Source organism: Cariama cristata, unplaced genomic scaffold (assembly GCF_000690535.1).
Source record: "Cariama cristata isolate BGI_N322 unplaced genomic scaffold, ASM69053v1 scaffold10344, whole genome shotgun sequence".
NCBI lineage: Eukaryota > Metazoa > Chordata > Aves > Cariamiformes > Cariamidae > Cariama > Cariama cristata.
In genome coordinates, this window is record NW_009612350.1 from 6,071 (window position 1) to 23,429 (window position 17,359).

Here is a 17,359-nt window from a genome sequence, read left to right on the forward strand (position 1 = left end):
GGTGTAACTGTTGGGGTGCAGCTTTTTGCAATTGTGTGTTGGGCAAAGAAGAACATCTGGACACTTCTCTGGACAAGTGTCTATCTACCTGTTCTGCTTCCTTTACCTGTTGTCTCTTAACTGCTCTCCATCCAAAACAAGAACTCTGTTGCATAAAGAAAACCAACAACTACAACAACAACAAAAAGGCAGTGAGAATAAATGCATGTTAGAATAAGAGAAGTAAGTATGATATGAGAAGAGAAATAACATCAGGCTTCTTAATATAAACTGTGTTGTGGAGGATGTATCAGATGCTGTCTATTTAAAAAAGAACAAACTATGCAGGCAGGTTTGGCCTTCAAGGTTCTCTAGTAGCAATTTAATCTTTTCCTTCAGGGTATAATGTGAGGCTTGTGTGTCCCTGTTGTAAAACTTAATTAACTTAGACTTAGAGAAGCCTAGCCTGTTGTCCACAGATCTGCTTTGTTAGAATATATTGACAGTAGGCTTTAGATCTAGTAAACTTTCTGAGTTTCTTCAGTGTGGACAAGGAAGATGTGGTGAGTGGCGTGATCTGGTCTGGCAGTCTGCTTCCTTCTTCCTTGCGTTCTTGAGGCCTCTTGTGGACATAAAACTTCAAGTAACAGGGTGCCTGCATCTCTGTTGTGGCTTGTTCTGATGTAGGACTCTGATGTAGGACTAGGCTTCTCTAATGCTGTGGTTCTTCTCTGCTGAAGCGCTGCGCTCCTAGATGTCCTTTTAAAAATGTTGGTTCCTGTTTAATTTTCTGCTTGATATTTGTGTATGTGTATGTGAACTGAGATGCTACTACTCTGATTACTTCGGTTTTTTGGATTTTTTTAAAATAAGTGATGTGTTCTTGTTAATTCTAACAAATACAAAGCTGATGTAGCAGGCATGTTAACAATTTTTTTGCATAGTTAAGGCTCCACATGGTCTTTGCTGCTTCTAGTTTATCATTAACTCTGCAAAACAGTCATGAAGCATTAAGAGCATAATTTATACTGGAACATTCTCTTGTCAGAAGGCTGTGATCTCTTACAGTGATGGCTTACTGATGGTATATTGACCTAAACCCTTAAAAATAATAAATGGACTGCTACACTATTAAAACATGCGATGATCCTATTGGTGTATTTGCCTTCCTTCAATATTTGTAGGATAGGAACATGAAATGTAAAGTGTATTCTTTTCTAACTGTAATCCATACTATGAAAGTAGATTATATGTAGTTCCCCACACAGACTTGAATCTGTGAAGTCACTTTTAAATTTCTAAAGACATTCTTCTTGACTTCTTTTTCTCCTGTTAGTTTGTAGCAGACCATTATTCTTTAGTTCTTTTCCCATGCTTGTGGTCTTGAAACTATTGAAACTTATTAAATGATAATGTGACTCTCTTGACTGCAGGAATTGGAAGTTCTAAGAAACTATGAATCTATGGCTCTACAGATCAACTTTTACACAATAAAGCTGACTTGGCAAAACTGGGTGTGTGGAGGAATGGCAAGCCAAAGCAGGATGAGTTAAGGCAGATCAACTATGAAAGACAAGCTGCATAACTTTATACTACTAATGTATATTACTGTAATTGTATCTGATATGAGAATGCTATATTGAGGCCACTTACAAATGCATACTACCAAAATTCGGGATAGTTCTTTTTTAACATCTTGTGAAGTTGTATTTCTGCAGAAGCGCACTTGAAAACAGAGTAGGAATGTTTGGACCAGAAACTTCCTTGGAAGACAAACATGTTTTCATTCTTCTCTGTGCTGACCTCACTGGTGTTATATATTATTCAGAAAGTGATAAATACAAGATCAGACTTGCACTGCACTGGGAATTGATTGGCTTAGAGGCAGAAGGCAACCCTTGAGTACATGTTGTGTATAAATGAAACAACCAAACAAACTTTCCTAAGTTCTTTGCATTCAGGAGGTGGAAAACTTTATATTTGAAGTTGCCCATGGCAGCGTAAGCCCACAGAATAAGTTAAGTGGAGATGAAAAATAATTGCAGCTAGCAGTACTTTTCCTTAGGGGCTCCTATTGACAAGAAAAACAAGAGTGTCATGGTTTAACCCGAGCTGGCAAATAATCCCCACACAGCCACTGTCTCGTTCTTCCCTAGTAGGATGGGGGAGAGAATTGAAAGAGTAAAAGTGAGAAAACTCTCTGTGTTGAGGTAAAGGCAGTTCAATAGGTAAAGCAAAAGCCACACATGCAAGTAAGGTAAAACAAGGAATTCATTCACTATTTCCCCTCAGCAGGTGGGTGTTCAGCCATCTCCAGGAAAGCAGGGCTCCGTCACGCGTAACGGTTACTTGGGGAGACAAATGCCATCACTTGAAACATTTCCACCTTTCTCCTTCTTCCCCCAGCTTTATATTGCTGAGCATGATGTCGTATGGTATGGCATATCCCTTGGGTCAGCTGGGGTCAGCTGTCCCCTCCTAACTTCTTGCCCACTCCCATCCTCCTCACTGGTGGGGTGGGGAGAGGAGCAGAGAATGCCTTGACTCTGTGTAAGCACTGCTCAGCAATAATGAAAACATCCCTGAATTATCAGTACCATTTTCAGCACAAATCCAAAACATAGCCTCATACTAGCTACTGTGAAGAAAATTAACTCTATCCCAGCCAAAACCAGCACAGAATGGTATTTTAAAAATAAAGTGAACTGTTCTTCTTGCGGTTTACCTTTTCGTGGTAACTTCTTAAGTCTCTAACTCTACCGTATGTCTGAAATGTGTTAGGCTGCCATAAACTTGTCAGTAGTGCGTGCACACCTAGCCTGCCTCTAGTTATGAGGTGTCACAGTCAGTCTTAAACTTCTGTTAAATTTTAAAAAAAGATGCGTAATGAAACTCTTCGTTACAGAAAAATCAAAACTGGAAAGAAGAGCTAGTTACACACAACTCCTGTGCCAATCCTGGGGTTGCGTTTGCTGCGACCGGGAAATGGTTATACATAGGAGTGACAGAGATGTTTAACAGCAATGAACCAAATGCATCCTGCAGGTGTGTGTGGTTTGTTTTTTTTCTTCCTCTCTTTCTTGTCTGATAGAGCATCCATTATATTACAGAGAACTCCTTGTTCCAGATCCGAGATTTGTCTCTGTAATCTTCCTGTATTTGGAGTAAGGGTGACCGCAGTCTGCTTCAGTCTGTGCAGTGTGTCTGGCTAGCTCTAGGTGAGTCTCCAGTGTCTTCCTGCTGGCGCAGCAGCATCTGTATCTGCAGCACATGTGGGCCTTCCTGGGATCTGGCTGGGTTCTCAGGGCAGTCCTGGCCTGTGTTTTTCTTGTCTCCCTGTTCATGTTTGCTTGTGCAGTATGTTCTCAGACAGGCTCCACGTAATCTTGTGGTGTATTGATGGTGGCAGTCTTGCTTAAGGGTTGATAATAACCCATGCAGAAGCAGTACTCTTGTACTGACTTCCTGCACAGCTTTCAGCTGGTTGATAGCTGCTGAAGCTGGAGATTAAAAGGATCCTTAATTATGAAGTACTTTTATGTGAGTGTCTTGAACGACCAGATTGTTTGCCAAACCCTGCTGAGAGTTTTTCCTCTAGGAAAGTGAGATTTGTGCCTTCACTTTTCAACTAAACAAATAATCTTCTGGGGCATAGTAGCTTAATTCTTTATCTATTTAAATTTACCTCCAACTCAGCAATAGTACTATCGCTAGATACCTGCTTTTAGCTGAAGTGTTCTTGAAATGTTTAAATTGTGCAACACTCATGTAAGGGGGAATGCTGCACAGCCTGTCAGCCCAGTGATAAGTTGAGCTTACCCTCTTCAAAACTCTGTAGTTGCAGTTGCAACTTTGTTGAATTGAAATACTCTGATAGGGCAGAATTCTGTGGGATGTTGGCAGTGTGATTTAGTGGCTGTCAGCAGTGTGCTTGCCTTTTTTTCTTAAGTCAGTCTCAAATGGTTTTAATCTGCAGCAGTTTGTGTTGAATGCTTATGAATACATCCCTTTTTTTCTTCCTCCCTGTTAATTTTTTCTACAAATTCAGTCACCTGGAATAATTTTGTCCTTTCCACAATGCAAAGATAGATACACAGAAAATGTTCTGCCTTACTCATTAAAAAAAAAAATCCTTTTGCATAATTCTATATTACCTCACTTCAACCTCAAGATGTAACCATGCGTGTTTTCTTTTTTTTAAACAAGAAGATATAGCAAGGCTATTCCTCCCTAATGAGAGGTCAGAAATGGATGACAAAGGCTTCTTGTATTTTGTTTAAATGTCAAATAATTGCGGCCACTCTGGAGCAGGATTGTTTGTTTTTCAGTAAGGTCATTAGAAATCCAACCTTGTAGGTTAAGAATAGCTTAAAAAAAATCAATAATTTGTGTGCTATTTAAATGTTTTTAGAACTTTACTCTAGAAAGTTCTCACAAATTCAAGAACTGTATAGCCTGAATTCTGCTGGAAGAAATAATGTAGTACCCTATTCTACTGAGTACCATATGAGTAAGTACTTGTAGTTCATAACTTTCTGTGTCCAGTTCTGGGCTCCCCAGCACAAGGAGAATGTGGACATATTGAAGCAAGTCCAGTGAAGGGCTGTGAAGACAAGTAGGGGCTTGGAGCATCTGACATGCAAGGAGAGGCTGAGAGAGATGGGGTTGTTCAGCCTCTGAAAGAGACAGCTCAGGGGATCTTAGCAATGTGTATCAATATCTAGTGAGGGAGGTAAAGAAGATGGAGTCAGACTCTTTCTGTGATGCACAGAGAGAGGACAAGAGGCAGCGGCCACAAACTGAAATATAGGAAATTCCATTTAAATGTAAGAAAACCTCTTTACTGTGAAGGTGGTCAAACATGGGAATGGGTTGCCCGGTGGTAGAATCTCTGTACTTGGAGATACTCAAAACCCAACTGGTCGTGGCTCTGAGCAAGCTGCTTTGAGGAGGGGAGTTGGGCTACAGATGTGCAGAGGTCCCTTCCAACCTCAACTAATATGTGATAATCTTATAGTTAATACTGTTTCATGTAGGTTTATGCCAGTGCTTTGTATGCTAATTAGTCACTTAATATAAGAACTAAGATGGACATAGACATCACTGGTTTCTGTTAAGTGCCTTATCTGAGTTCTTTCTCTGTGTTTATTCTGGCATAAGCTAACTGCCAAGAAGCGTTACTGACCTGATACTTTTTTAATGATATTGCAAAGTATTTCTGTTGCTTTAAATGTCTTGTATGAAGATAATTTTTTCAAGTTTTTGTATTACTTTTCAATTCTATAATATTCCATGATTTCTCCCTTTGTAGTAACATAAAATCCTTTAATACCTTGCTAGGTGATGTTGGCTTTAAGTTTTCAACAAATTTTGCAGATGCATCGATTATTTTGTACCAGTTTACTCTATCTTTAGCTAGTTTGTTAGACTACATGTCCTTAGCTCTTAAATATAAGAAGATATCACTTTGAACAAAAAAATGGAAGTGCTTTGAAATTTGCTATGTTTTTGTAAAAATATCCTTTAGAATTTCTTAATATTTTTAAAGTTATATTTTTAACTATTCTAGCTGTTGCAGGCAAGACAATTTTTATCCTCTGAAGTTAAGACTCTCCCATTGAATAGTAAATTCCTTCTTGTAATACTCTCTATCCTTCAGCTGCTCGTGAAATTGTGCTGGCTTGGAGCCTAACACTGTTCCAAGAGAAATATGTCTAATTCTGTAGTGATGTGAACTAAGTCACTTGTGTGACTATTTACTTGACACTGACCTACCTGTTTGTTTGTAATGTGATAAAAATGCATTGACTCTTCCTGTGTTCCTAAAAAATTTGAGTACTATCAGGCAGAAATTACAAATACTTTTAAATGAAGTATGTAGACATGAAATTAATTAAGGTTACTTTAGCTTATGGGCAAGTTATACAGTAATCATTACTGGGTAACTATTTTTAGAGCCTTTGCTTTAATTGTACTGATGGTATGAGGCAGAAGGCGATAGCTTACTAATGTTCCAATTTACTGTCTTATCTTTCAGAGCTGTTGAGTCCCAGAGTGAGGGACAGTGTGCCCCAGTGGACTCCCTGTGGCGACGTTACAGTGAATTTGAGTTGTTGAGGAATTATTTGTCAGTTACCTATCCGCATATTGTTGTTCCACCTTTGCCAGAAAAAAGGGTAAGGAAGCTGAGGCTGCAGCTTGCTTTGTATTCTTTGTTGTTTATTTACTACTAACACTTTTCTGTTTAAATAGGCTGACTTTGTTTGGCATAAGCTATCAGCAGATAACATGGATCCAGATTTTGTGGAGAGAAGAAGAATCGGTTTGGAAAACTTCTTGTTGCGTGTGGCTTCACATCCTGTTCTTTGCCAAGACAAAATCTTTTATTCATTTTTAACACAGGTATAGTAAAGCAATGTGCTTTCTAAATACATTCTGTAGTAATTATTTATTTAAGATAATATCCTTTTGCTCTTCTTCCTTCCTGTTGACGCATATCTCCTTCTGCATCTAGAAGGAGGATAGACAGTGTGACTAAACTAGAGGTGGAAAAGGCTTGTGCATCTAAAAGCTTCTTAACAGCCCACTGCAGTTGTACAGTTGGCCTTCTAACGTACCTTATGACTTTTTTCCAGTCTAGTTTTAAGGCTCCTAAGAGAGAATTTCCACCTCTTTGGAACAGCATATTGGGAACTTAGTGTATGTTGGTTGGGAAAGCTTCCCTAGGACTAAAGCTGAAATAGTTAGCATGCTATACTGCTGGCTGCAGAGGCAGTACTTGCTTCCAATTCATTTTTTGGATATCCATGGTTTCTTTAGCTTTGCGGTTTGAAACATGATCCGTTCATATGTGTCATGGTCCAAAACCAGAACAATATGTTATCACAAAAGTTATCATCCAGTTGTCAGCTAAAGCATTGCATTCTGCAGTTTTCAACTTTAGGGTATGTTGGATGTTTCTCTCTTCTGCAGTTTGGTGAGAGATTCCCAAATAGCGGCCTGAGCAGATGTGTGTACTGCAGCACTGTATAGTATGTAGGTGAACCAGTGTATGGGAACTGAAAACAGTGGACAACCAACCGCTACGCATGAGCGAGGTGACTGCATGTGCACTGTAAACAGTTGTCACCTGTATGTTCTCTGTATGCTCTCAGCCTCAAGCTGCAAAGGTCCTTGGAGCTGCTGATAATCCAATAGGCAATAGGGAAGAACTAGCCTTCTTTCTAAAGAGCTGAGTTACTTGTTTAGACAAAGCTGTGAGGCTTCTGCCCTCGGTTGATAGAATGAGGTAATTGAGTAGTGAAGAGGAGAGTGTTAGGAGAGGTTAGTATGTAAGCACAACATAATGACATGTTATTCTTAACCTGAATTCTCGAAAAGATGTGGAGAGGGTAGCTGAGGCAGAACCCTGGCTTACTGGAGAAGCTCTTCTGATATAGGGGCTGATACAGGGACATGAAAAAGCTGTGGCACTCTTAAATCACTCTGTTCTCTTCCTGTGTTTTTAGGAAGGTGGATGGAAAGAAATGGTGAATGAGACTGGATTTCAGTTAAAGGTAATTACTGTAATTGTTTGTCTCATGACTGCTGTGATACAGAAGTGCTCCAGCAAACATGTTTTGGGCTGTTTGTGAAAGGCTGTTTGCTGTTAGAATGAGTTAAAGGCATTGCTTTATGTATGCTTGTAACTACAAAAAACAGTGGTGGTGTTAGCATGTAATAGGTAAGACTTCAGTTGTTAAGTTCTCTAGCAGGCTTGTTAATATGCGCCTATGTTTGATGTTCAACCTTGTAATTCTGCAGGTAATGTAGCATTATCCGTATAAGCTTTTAAACTAACGAACTTGAGCCCATAGCAGTATTTTTGTATATTGTCAGTTTAGTTTAGCATCATTTTAAAGATGGATGTCAGATTTAACCTGGTAAGAGGTGCAAGGTGTTAAAAAAAAAAAGTAGGCAAAAGGGTCTGAATTGTAGGACTTCTCTACAAGGATGAGTTGTTGAAAGGGACTAAGGCAGATGGATTTGGTGCCCCTTAACTGTTTAACAGAATGTGTCTTGGAGTAGTACCATTCCTGTTGACATCAGTGAGTTTGTGGCTGGGTAAACTGGTGGAAGACTTTACAGGAATAAATGATCAAAGTTCGTGTGTCTGTACAGGACAAGAATCTGTTAGAAGCTGATAGATTGCTGGACTGTGTCTGGAAAGGTTACTATATGGGGACAGATACTGAGCTATTGCTTCATTGTAATATAATCAACTCATGAAATCACAGCTGAAAACTAGGTGGACTGGGAAGAATTATTCTGAATAGTGAGAGCTAAAGAAAGTCACTGGTGGCCTTATCCTCAATGTCCAAGGGGCTTTGATGTTGGCACTTAATGTTGATAATTTAAGCTGACAATAATTTCTCTTCCCTCGTGGTCGGGCTTGCATATTGCTAATGTTCATAATGCAAAAAAGGTAAAACTCTCAAGCTGTGTTTTCCTAGTCAGCACATCTTTGTTTCAGCTTACACTCATAGAAGTTCAGAAGGTTTGTACTGGCAGGGTGTGTTCAGGAGTGCACACAGTGGGAGGTGTGTGTGAAAGAAAACTCATAGCAGAATGCTGAGAATATTTGCCTACCTGAAACCATATTGTAGATTAAATGAGAGATGAGCAAGTCTTGTTTTCCTTCTAGATTGGATTGTGTGTATAGTTTCCCTTTTACAGTTCCTGTTTCCTTAGGAAAGAAAAATAACTTCTTGCAAAAGCCTGGGAAAAAGCATCTTTCCTTTATTCAACATCTGAAGTATAAACCCCTCCAGATTGGAGGTTATTTAGTATTACACTGGAGGACAAACCTCTATTCACTACATGTCTTAGACTACAATCAGACCACTGGTTTACGTGCTGCTGCTGTCTCCGCTGCTGGTGCATTAAAGCAGGATGTGTCTTTTGTCCCAAAGGGTTTGAACCAGGCTAACAAAACTTTAAATTAGGCATTAATGCAGTGTAGCATGGTGTAGTTGAATGCTGATGTTGGAGATGTTGTTTATTCTGCCAACTGTATCATTAAATCATGCCTTTCCTCCCTCCCACCCCCTGCACTTAATTTTGTTCTTTAAGGGATTTGTCACTCGGGATTTTAACCCTTCCTTTAGGAAAGAGAAAATTCTCTTCTCTTTAGTTTACTTAAATGATTGTGGGATCATAGAAGGAATTAACTGTCTGAAAACTCCTCGACTGTACTTCATTTGATGGGGAGTTCATCTCTAAAATGCTTGTGTGTATTAGTCTTAAGTTTAAGACTGGACAGACATTTTTCTAAAAGCTTAACTGTGGGGCAAATGCTCAAAAGTGGAGTGTGGGAGTTACTGTGCTGTTAATGGCAAGAAGCAAATAACCTTACTTAGAAGGTTTAGCATTGGCAGGATCTTGGTTCCTGCCTGACAGTGCTTTTATACTTACCGAACTCTTCCTTCAGAGCATTATGTATGTCTGTAACAAAAGGCAAAAACTTGTCCAGTAACTGTAATGTAGGAAGGGATCCTTTTCAAGTGTAAACATGTTGAATGTGCATGCTGTCCCAACAAACTTGAATGGCTTTGGTGCCTGCTGTTTGAACATAAATACAGCATTTTGTGAAATAGCTACTTAGAGGGAAGGACTCTGATTTAATGTCAGTGCACCTAGGCGGTGTTTGTACTATGAGAAAATGTATGAGGAGTACACGTACGTGTGTCTGAATGACCTGAAATCTAACTGGCTTGTGTAATGACTCGTCAGGATATAGCAGTGGAGGTCCAAGACCATATAAGCCCGTGGAGCACTCTGAATAAACATAAAGGCTGGAACTTGGAGTTACTGCAGTGTTTTGTGTTCCTTGTTGTATCTTGGATGTGCTCCCCCATTCTGCATTTGTCTTCCCTTTGCAAGATATTCTTAGAGGAGCATCGCATGTAGCGGTGACAATGAGTCTGTCTTCTTCCGATATCAGTCAGTCTTAGTCTTGCAGGTTTCATTCACTTACGTTTCAGTTTGTGGATTATATTTTGTATTGGTCGGCTAAAGTTAGCAAGATTTCCATCAGTACCTCTCATCCTAGTTGCAAGAAAGAAGCTGCTTTTCCCTCACTTGAATGTTCTCCTAAGTGTCCTCCAGATATGGAGGTGGTTCCAGGTGAAAGGAACTTGCAGTAGTATCCAAATATGAGTATCTTCTGCTTGGCCACAGTGCAGTGGGAGGTAAAACAGGCTCCAACTGTGCCTGTCTCCTCTGTAGAAGTTATTGCAAGGGCCTTAAAGGAAGGACTATGTTCTTGGTTTTGGAAGACACTGTGTTCCCTTCACTGTCAGATTCAAAATAGCTCTTCAAGCTCTGAGTTGGCTGTAACAGTGCACAAAATATTCTCATTGTATACCAGCACTAACAAATACTGCTGAAGTAACTTACTGCTAGCAGTTGTGGCACAGTCTGTTAGCTAAAAGAGTACAGTATAGGAAATCTATACACCTGACAAGATGTGTTTGTTTATTTTTCTTTCACTGAAAAGAGGGATGTCTTGATCAAAAGTAAATTCGAGCCATTTTCCAGGAGTTGGAGTTTTCATGCAGTATAGATGAGCCTTGAGTGAGCTGTGTGTAAAATGCCATATAGAAATGAGAAGTTGTGGTGATGTGGGACCTCTGTGGATGAGGCTGGCATATCTCATCTGTGTTGGTATCTTATTAAAAGTAAATACTAATTGCACAGTTTTATGTTCAATTAAACTGGAGAAAAACTCCACTTCCTTAGAGAGGATCCATACTGCCATTGCAGTCATTGGTAAACTAACATCTCAAAAAGTAAAGTTGCTAATTACCTTTTTAATTAGGTATTGAACTTTATTCTGTAGGGATTTATATACGCTCTCTTATAGAAAAGAACATTGCATTAAAAAATGGCTATATTCTGATATACAAAGTACATATTTTCTGTAAAGCAAGTCATAAAATAAGAGAACACCATATATAAGATTTTGATTTCACTGGGGAACTGTTTCTAGTAATAAAGAGCATTTAGAGGTCAATCTACCAGTGGTTTTATTTGGTTTGAAAAATATAAAATAGTTTGTCCATATGGTCTTATGTTACCTAATTGCTTCATCTAAAAAGAATGTAGGGTTGTGTATCTTAACTCCATGATTTGTGTAATGTTTTAAGAAGGGACTATTTTTCTGGGATTTGGATTATTCCAGCTTAATTTTAGTGGATGCTGTTTACATCCTAGTTCACAAAAATAGCTTAGTTTTTTTACTTTTTAATAAAAAAAATCTGACATGCAGGGCAGCTTGCTCAATGTTTGAAGATTTAAATATGCCAGGAAGGCAGGATTTTTTTCTACTGGTGCTGCCAAAAGGCTGAGATTTTTTTTTTGTCACTGGAATTTAATTGCATTAAATTAACAAAGCTTTTTTTTTTCCCCTTTTTTCAGGCAGATTCCAGATTAAAAGCTCTTAATGCAACATTCAGAGTGAAAAACCCAGACAAGTAAGATTCCACATCCTTCTTCCCTCCCTTTCCCTTTTTCAATTACAACTGTAACTTCAGATGACAGAATATTCTATGTCCTTAGTATAAATTCAGAAAAGAAAAATTATCTTTCTGCACTTCAAATCTTAACAGAAGCCCAGTAAGGAGGTAGTGTGAAAAGGTTTGATAAATCCTGTTTCTGGAAGCAGAAAACATTCAGAAAAATGCCATCACTTTATGCAAAATGAGTCGTTCTTTTTAGATAGATTAAAAGGAAGGGACAAAAAAAAAAAAAAGAAAAAGAACCTCTTAATATTTGTTTGCAAAGAAATCTTTCCAAGCATGAACAGAATACAGATTGATAGTAGATCTTTCCAAAAATCTGCTAGTCTACAATTCTGGATGCACGCACCCTGGTGTTGCAGTTCATAGTTCTCTTCAAGCTGCCAGTTCTCACAGATGCTTTTGGAAGTCTGGAGGTCAGTTCAGCTCTGTTGCAGTTTAGGAAGGTCTGGGACAGGCACTAGAGCAATCTGCTGGATGAAAAAAACTGGTCAGAATTGTCAGAGTATATAGTGGGAGGTTCATCACGTCCTAGGTGATGCAGGAAGGGTAAAATGGGAGTTTCTACTTCTGCAGTAGTTAGAAACATTAGTGTGCAGCAATGGGGTCAAGAGATGTTGCTGTTTGCTGTCTATAAGCAATGGAGACACGTACGAAGTGCCCTTCTGGGTTCATTTGCTGTCTGATAGTGGCAACAGGAGATGTTATTTAGGGAGAGCCCATGTGCCTGACTACTTTTTGTTGTCTGTTCCCTTTGTACTTCCCTAGCATCTATGGGTATTGTATTAAGGATGTTAGAGGGTACATACCTCTAGTATGTCTAGTCCTTCTATTTTTTATTGTGCTTGCTTTTACAGCCTTCTGTGGCAGCAAGGAAGCTTTTAGCTAGGGTTTAGTATAAAAGGTAACATTCACAAATGAGATTGAAAGACAGCAATTCTCTCGGTATCTGTGGGTGAAATTGGCTCCTTGTTTGAATGTTTCATCCTCAGTCGTCTTTGTGACTAGTGAGAGTTAGCTTTTCCTGCTTTCACAGCAGGGAAACGTTGCCAGCAGTCCGACTAGAGGCATAGGTGGGCAAGACTGGTTGAGGCCCAGATGAGGAATGTACTGTTATCTTTTGAGGTAACTTAATGTTTCAGAAAGTAAAGTGTTGTGAGAAGTGGCTTGGTAAAAAGCAGGAAGAGAGTTAGTACAAGGAAAACATGAGAAAGCGCTTGTAACGAAAACAGTCCCTGAGTCTCCGTCAGTAGGGACTTCACAGCACTGAACAGATACAGCACATGCTTTCTATTGTATTCTGCCAGCTACATGGCTTCCAAATTGAACTTTTTGATACAAGTTGCTTAGTAAATAACTGATAAGCGTAACTTGTATTTTTTCATTTCTTTTTTAATTAAGGGAGAACCTTTTAGTGTAGCATGTGCAGCTCTAACAGGAGGAATACTGCCCTGCTCTGCCTAGCACACTTATACTTGAGCTGTCTGGAATCTGACACCTTGCCCCTCTGTGTTACCTTTGGTGCTTGTGCGAGTGGGTGGTAAAGTGGGTTCAGCAAGCTCACCTTGGCGAAACAAAAGATCTGACTGCCGTGTGGAGTGTAGGCTTTCAGGTTCCTGGACCAGGAAGGGTTCAGGTGAATAATAGCTGCAACTCCCAGTCCGGATTGCCTCACAGTGCTGTGGAGCTGCACCTTTCAGCTTAGAGCAAGGTGAGGAGCTTTAAACAGCTGAAATGCTACTGCTGTAGGAGTTCAGGTGTAGACTGGAAACTAAACCTCCTTCTGTGGGAAACAATTAATATATTTAATGGTGGAATTATGTGGTGATAAAACTATGGTATTCTGGTACTCGGAGGTAAATTTGTATCTACTGCAGACCTCTCTGATTTGGCCACATGGCGCCCATTCTCTTGTTCTCTTTCTGTGCTTTAATCAAAACAATAGCTTTCTTCTTGGTGAAAGGTTTCTTTAGAAAGCACTAAATCCTTTCCTAAGGCAGATTTTTTTTTTTTAAAGAAGCGCTCTCCTTTTTTCTTATTTTTTTTTTTGTTCTGGTTACTCAGATGAGTGGCTTGTTCTTTAGTGAACAGTTCTATTCTTGTAATATCATCCTTCACAAAACAGGAAAATGGCACTGCCCTCCCTGATGTAGGGAGGAGTACTACTGAATAAAATACACAAAGTAAATAACTTGTGTTGAAATGCTGTCTACTGTAAATGAAACTTTCTTCTTGCTGTTACCATAAAAGATATTTTTGAGAAGAAACCTGGTGGTGTTCCTACAGACGTGTGACCTGATCTGTTCTTCATTTGTGTCTGAAGTTCTACTTAATAGCTCCATTAAATACCTAGACTGTTGGTAGTGTTGCAGAACCAGTAAAACCAAGTGAAAATTGCTAGTTAAAAAAAATCCTCGGTTACTGAGTGCCAAAACTATGTCTTTTTTTCACACTTCTACTGTTATGATGCGCTGGAAAGTAAACGTCCCTTTGTGTGCCTCACCAAACTCTGTTTGGAAATTACTTTACAATTATGTATTTTTTTTACATGAGCAATGAGTAGGACTTAAGCAAATACTTGAGAAATAAACCTTTGATCTGCAACACCACCAGTCTCTTAAAAACAGTTCTTCCTGAAAAATTGTATTTGTAAGATTTTCAACCTTCGCAGAAGATTGGGCAAAAAATAGCATTGCTTTGTTTTGTGCTTTCCTGAGACAGGAAAAAGAAGACAACTTGGTTCTGAAGTGGTAATTTCTTTTATTATTATTTTATTTCTTTTAATGGAGGAGAAATTGGCATAGGAGGAGATGTATTGCTGCTGGAGTCCAGGATACTGAAAGCCCTCTTGGGTTCCTGACTCTTGCCTTCAGGGAGTACAGCATTCCTAAAAGCTTTCTTGCCACAAAACAGGATAAATAAAACTTTTCATTATAAATTTCTGGAAGGGAAAGGGGAGTCTTCCTGAGCTGAAGGCATGCTTTTTAATCTTTTGTTTTGAGTTCAATTATTTCAAATATCTTCACTGTACGTGTCTGCAGCTGTCCGACATGCAGCCCTGGTGCATATTTTATAAAGTGTAAACTGAAAAGATTGCTCTCTAAACCCCACTGTGCAGATCAATGACTACATTTATTTTTCCTATACAGTTTGTCTGCTGGCTTTTGAATCTTTTTATGTACTTTAACCCTGTGTGTGTCAGTCTTACAAAAGATGCTTCTCAGAGATCAAAAATATTAAGAATAGTAATAAAGCTTCTATTTCCTGAATGCACGGAGGAGAATATTTTAGGGGAAGACTTCCTGGGAAGGGAAGAAGAAGTGTTAAGTGAAAAACCCTGGAATTTCATACTTGGTCACCTAAAACAAGTGACCTGACTCATTTCAGTAAGACCTCTTGGGTGCAAACTATTCTGAAATACAAAGCCTGACTGTGTGCTCATGGTGAGAGGAGGGATGAAGTTGTTTTTGTTGTGTGGTTTTTGTGTTGTGTTATTTGTGTGTGGGTTTTTTTTTTGGTTTTTTTGTGTGGTTTTTTTTTTTTAGTGCTTGAACATCAACCCGGAAGGCTAGTCTTAGTCTCTCATTAATTCTAGTTGTGTTCTTCTGTGTTTGTTTATTTTCAGGCCATTGTTTAGTAATTTAGGTGCAGCTGTTTCTGGCTTCCCATCTGGATGAAATACATTCTTGGGTAGCAAAGTAGGTCATGAGTTAGACTCGTGTGTAGTAGGCAGAGTTTATGTATACAGAAGTGGCTGTTGCTGTGGCTTGGTTGGTTTCCTGTCATTAGCAAAGCTGCGGCAACTGATTCTCCTTTGTTGTTAGCATAAGCAAAATGTATCAGCTTAAACTACCATCAAGGCTTAACTGGGGTGGCTGATAAAATGCCTCTTTCCTGCAGTAGTGGCAGGCCAGCAGTGTGCACATGATCACTGATGATGAGTTATCTGACTGGTACCTTGTTAAGTTGTAGTGATTTGATGGGTTTTAGCCGTGCATGACTCCTGTGCAAGTACAGATCTCAATGGGGTTTCATATATAACTAATTACAGTTACTATATGGCTTAGCCTTAGAGGAATTGCGATAATTGTGAATGAAGTACAACCTCCTGAAAGGCGATACTCAAAACTGGCTAGATGGCAGCTTGAAAGTAAAGTATGTTTGTCAGGTCAGAAATGCGAACATCTTTTTATTAAGAAGTATGCTTCAGCGGATTTTGGCTTTGTACATATTTGAAGTTTTCCTATTCAGTAATGCTTGCTTTTATAAGTCCCACTTAAAGAACAAACATAAAACCCAACAAAAAACCCAAATAAAACCCAACAAAACAATGACATAGTAATTTCAGTTAACTACTCATTTCATAAAATTTTATCTCTTAAGTTGATCTGAACCTTCAACCGTTTGCATATTAAAAAAAAAAGGCAGTCATGCAAGTGTTGGGTTGTTTGCTTTAGGGAAATTAAACTATGCAGTCACTTCTTTAGGAGTCTTCAGCTAATTCTACTTCAGCGTAATCCAGGCTACGTCTTGCTGGCTGTAGCGTTGTGGCTCTATCTTGCATTCTGTGAAAGCTTGCTTTCATGATGGCTAATGATGTACTATCTGTTTCCTGCTCCCAGGAGATTTACTGAGCTAAAACACTATAGCGATGAACTGCAGTCTGTCATATCACACCTTCTGCGAGTCAGAGCTGTAAGTATTTCCCATGTGTGTCGTGACAAATAGTATGATTTATTTATAAGGCAATATTTCTTGTTTAGTCAAGAGAACTGGTATATGTGTTCTAGAACAAGGGCAGTTTTGCCTGAGGGAGTCCAGCTCTGGAGTGTGGGGCAGGAGGCAGCAAGGGGAGGGGAGGTTGCTGACTTTGTACAGATTTGAGGGGGAAAGCGTTCCACGTATGATGGTTGAATTTGACAGTCATTGGAGGAGCAAACACGTACATGTTGCTAATCTGCCTCTCCCATGATGGTCACATATCAGGGGGAGGTGTTTTTAAAGAGGATCAAGATGTCTGCTTCACTCTACTCAGCAGAGAAGTTGCTTTTGCTGGATGTCTGGGCTGGGAAGGGCCCCAGAACACAGTTTTCTGGTCAGACTTATAGTACTTTGTTTTCCACAGCTTGTAGTATGAGTCCTGTATGCTTCCCAGCACAAAATTTCTTTTTTTGGCTTGTTCTTCAGTCTGTAATGAGTAATGTTGTTCTTAATGATGAGAACAATTATGTCATGCATCATGATACTCTATGGGTTGAGAATGGAAGATTTTTTTTTAAGTCACAAAAAGGAAATAGGAAATTACAATTCCAATAATGAGAGCATGATACTGCTTTTTAGTATGTTCAACAGGGATTTATTTTTTGATGGAAACTGCGGCAGAGAGGACGGTAATGGATTGCCCTGTTGAGCTGAGGTTCTTGAGAGGATTAATCACTAGTGTTCTACTGACAGTACCCTTTTCTCAGGGCTATGTGTGTGTGAGATCTGTTGGGGAGTTTGCTTATGTTTCCTTTTTACTGCTTTGACAGACCCGTAACGGTAACTCTTTCAGATCTTCAATCTCATTCATTGGTACATCACAATTACAAGGGCATTATCTGGATTACAAGTCACACTTCAGACTGTACATGTGGTCTTTTCTTTTGAAGTTGTTGCCAGCATTGTAGTGCTGGCTGCAGCAGGTACTGGCTCTCCAAACAGCTGAAACGACATATCTAGCTTGAGCAATAAGTTCTGCAATGGATAGCTCATTTCCTTTCTTTCGTTTCACTGAGCTGCATGGAAAAATCAAGTCACTTGTTAGAATTTTACTGAAGGTT

General features: G+C 39.2%; 1 protein-coding gene across 1 annotated transcript in view; it reads left to right on the forward strand.

Annotated features, from left to right (window-relative positions):
• The window catches only part of SNX4 (sorting nexin 4), a 34,057-nt gene that overhangs the window by 5,278 nt on the left and 11,420 nt on the right, over positions 1–17,359 (forward strand). The window contains exons 2-6 of the mRNA XM_009698590.1: positions 6,017–6,155; positions 6,232–6,381; positions 7,488–7,535; positions 11,437–11,492; positions 16,160–16,232. Of these exons, the coding sequence (XP_009696892.1) occupies positions 6,017–6,155; positions 6,232–6,381; positions 7,488–7,535; positions 11,437–11,492; positions 16,160–16,232 (466 nt within the window). The remainder of the gene's footprint in view (positions 1–6,016; positions 6,156–6,231; positions 6,382–7,487; positions 7,536–11,436; positions 11,493–16,159; positions 16,233–17,359) is intronic.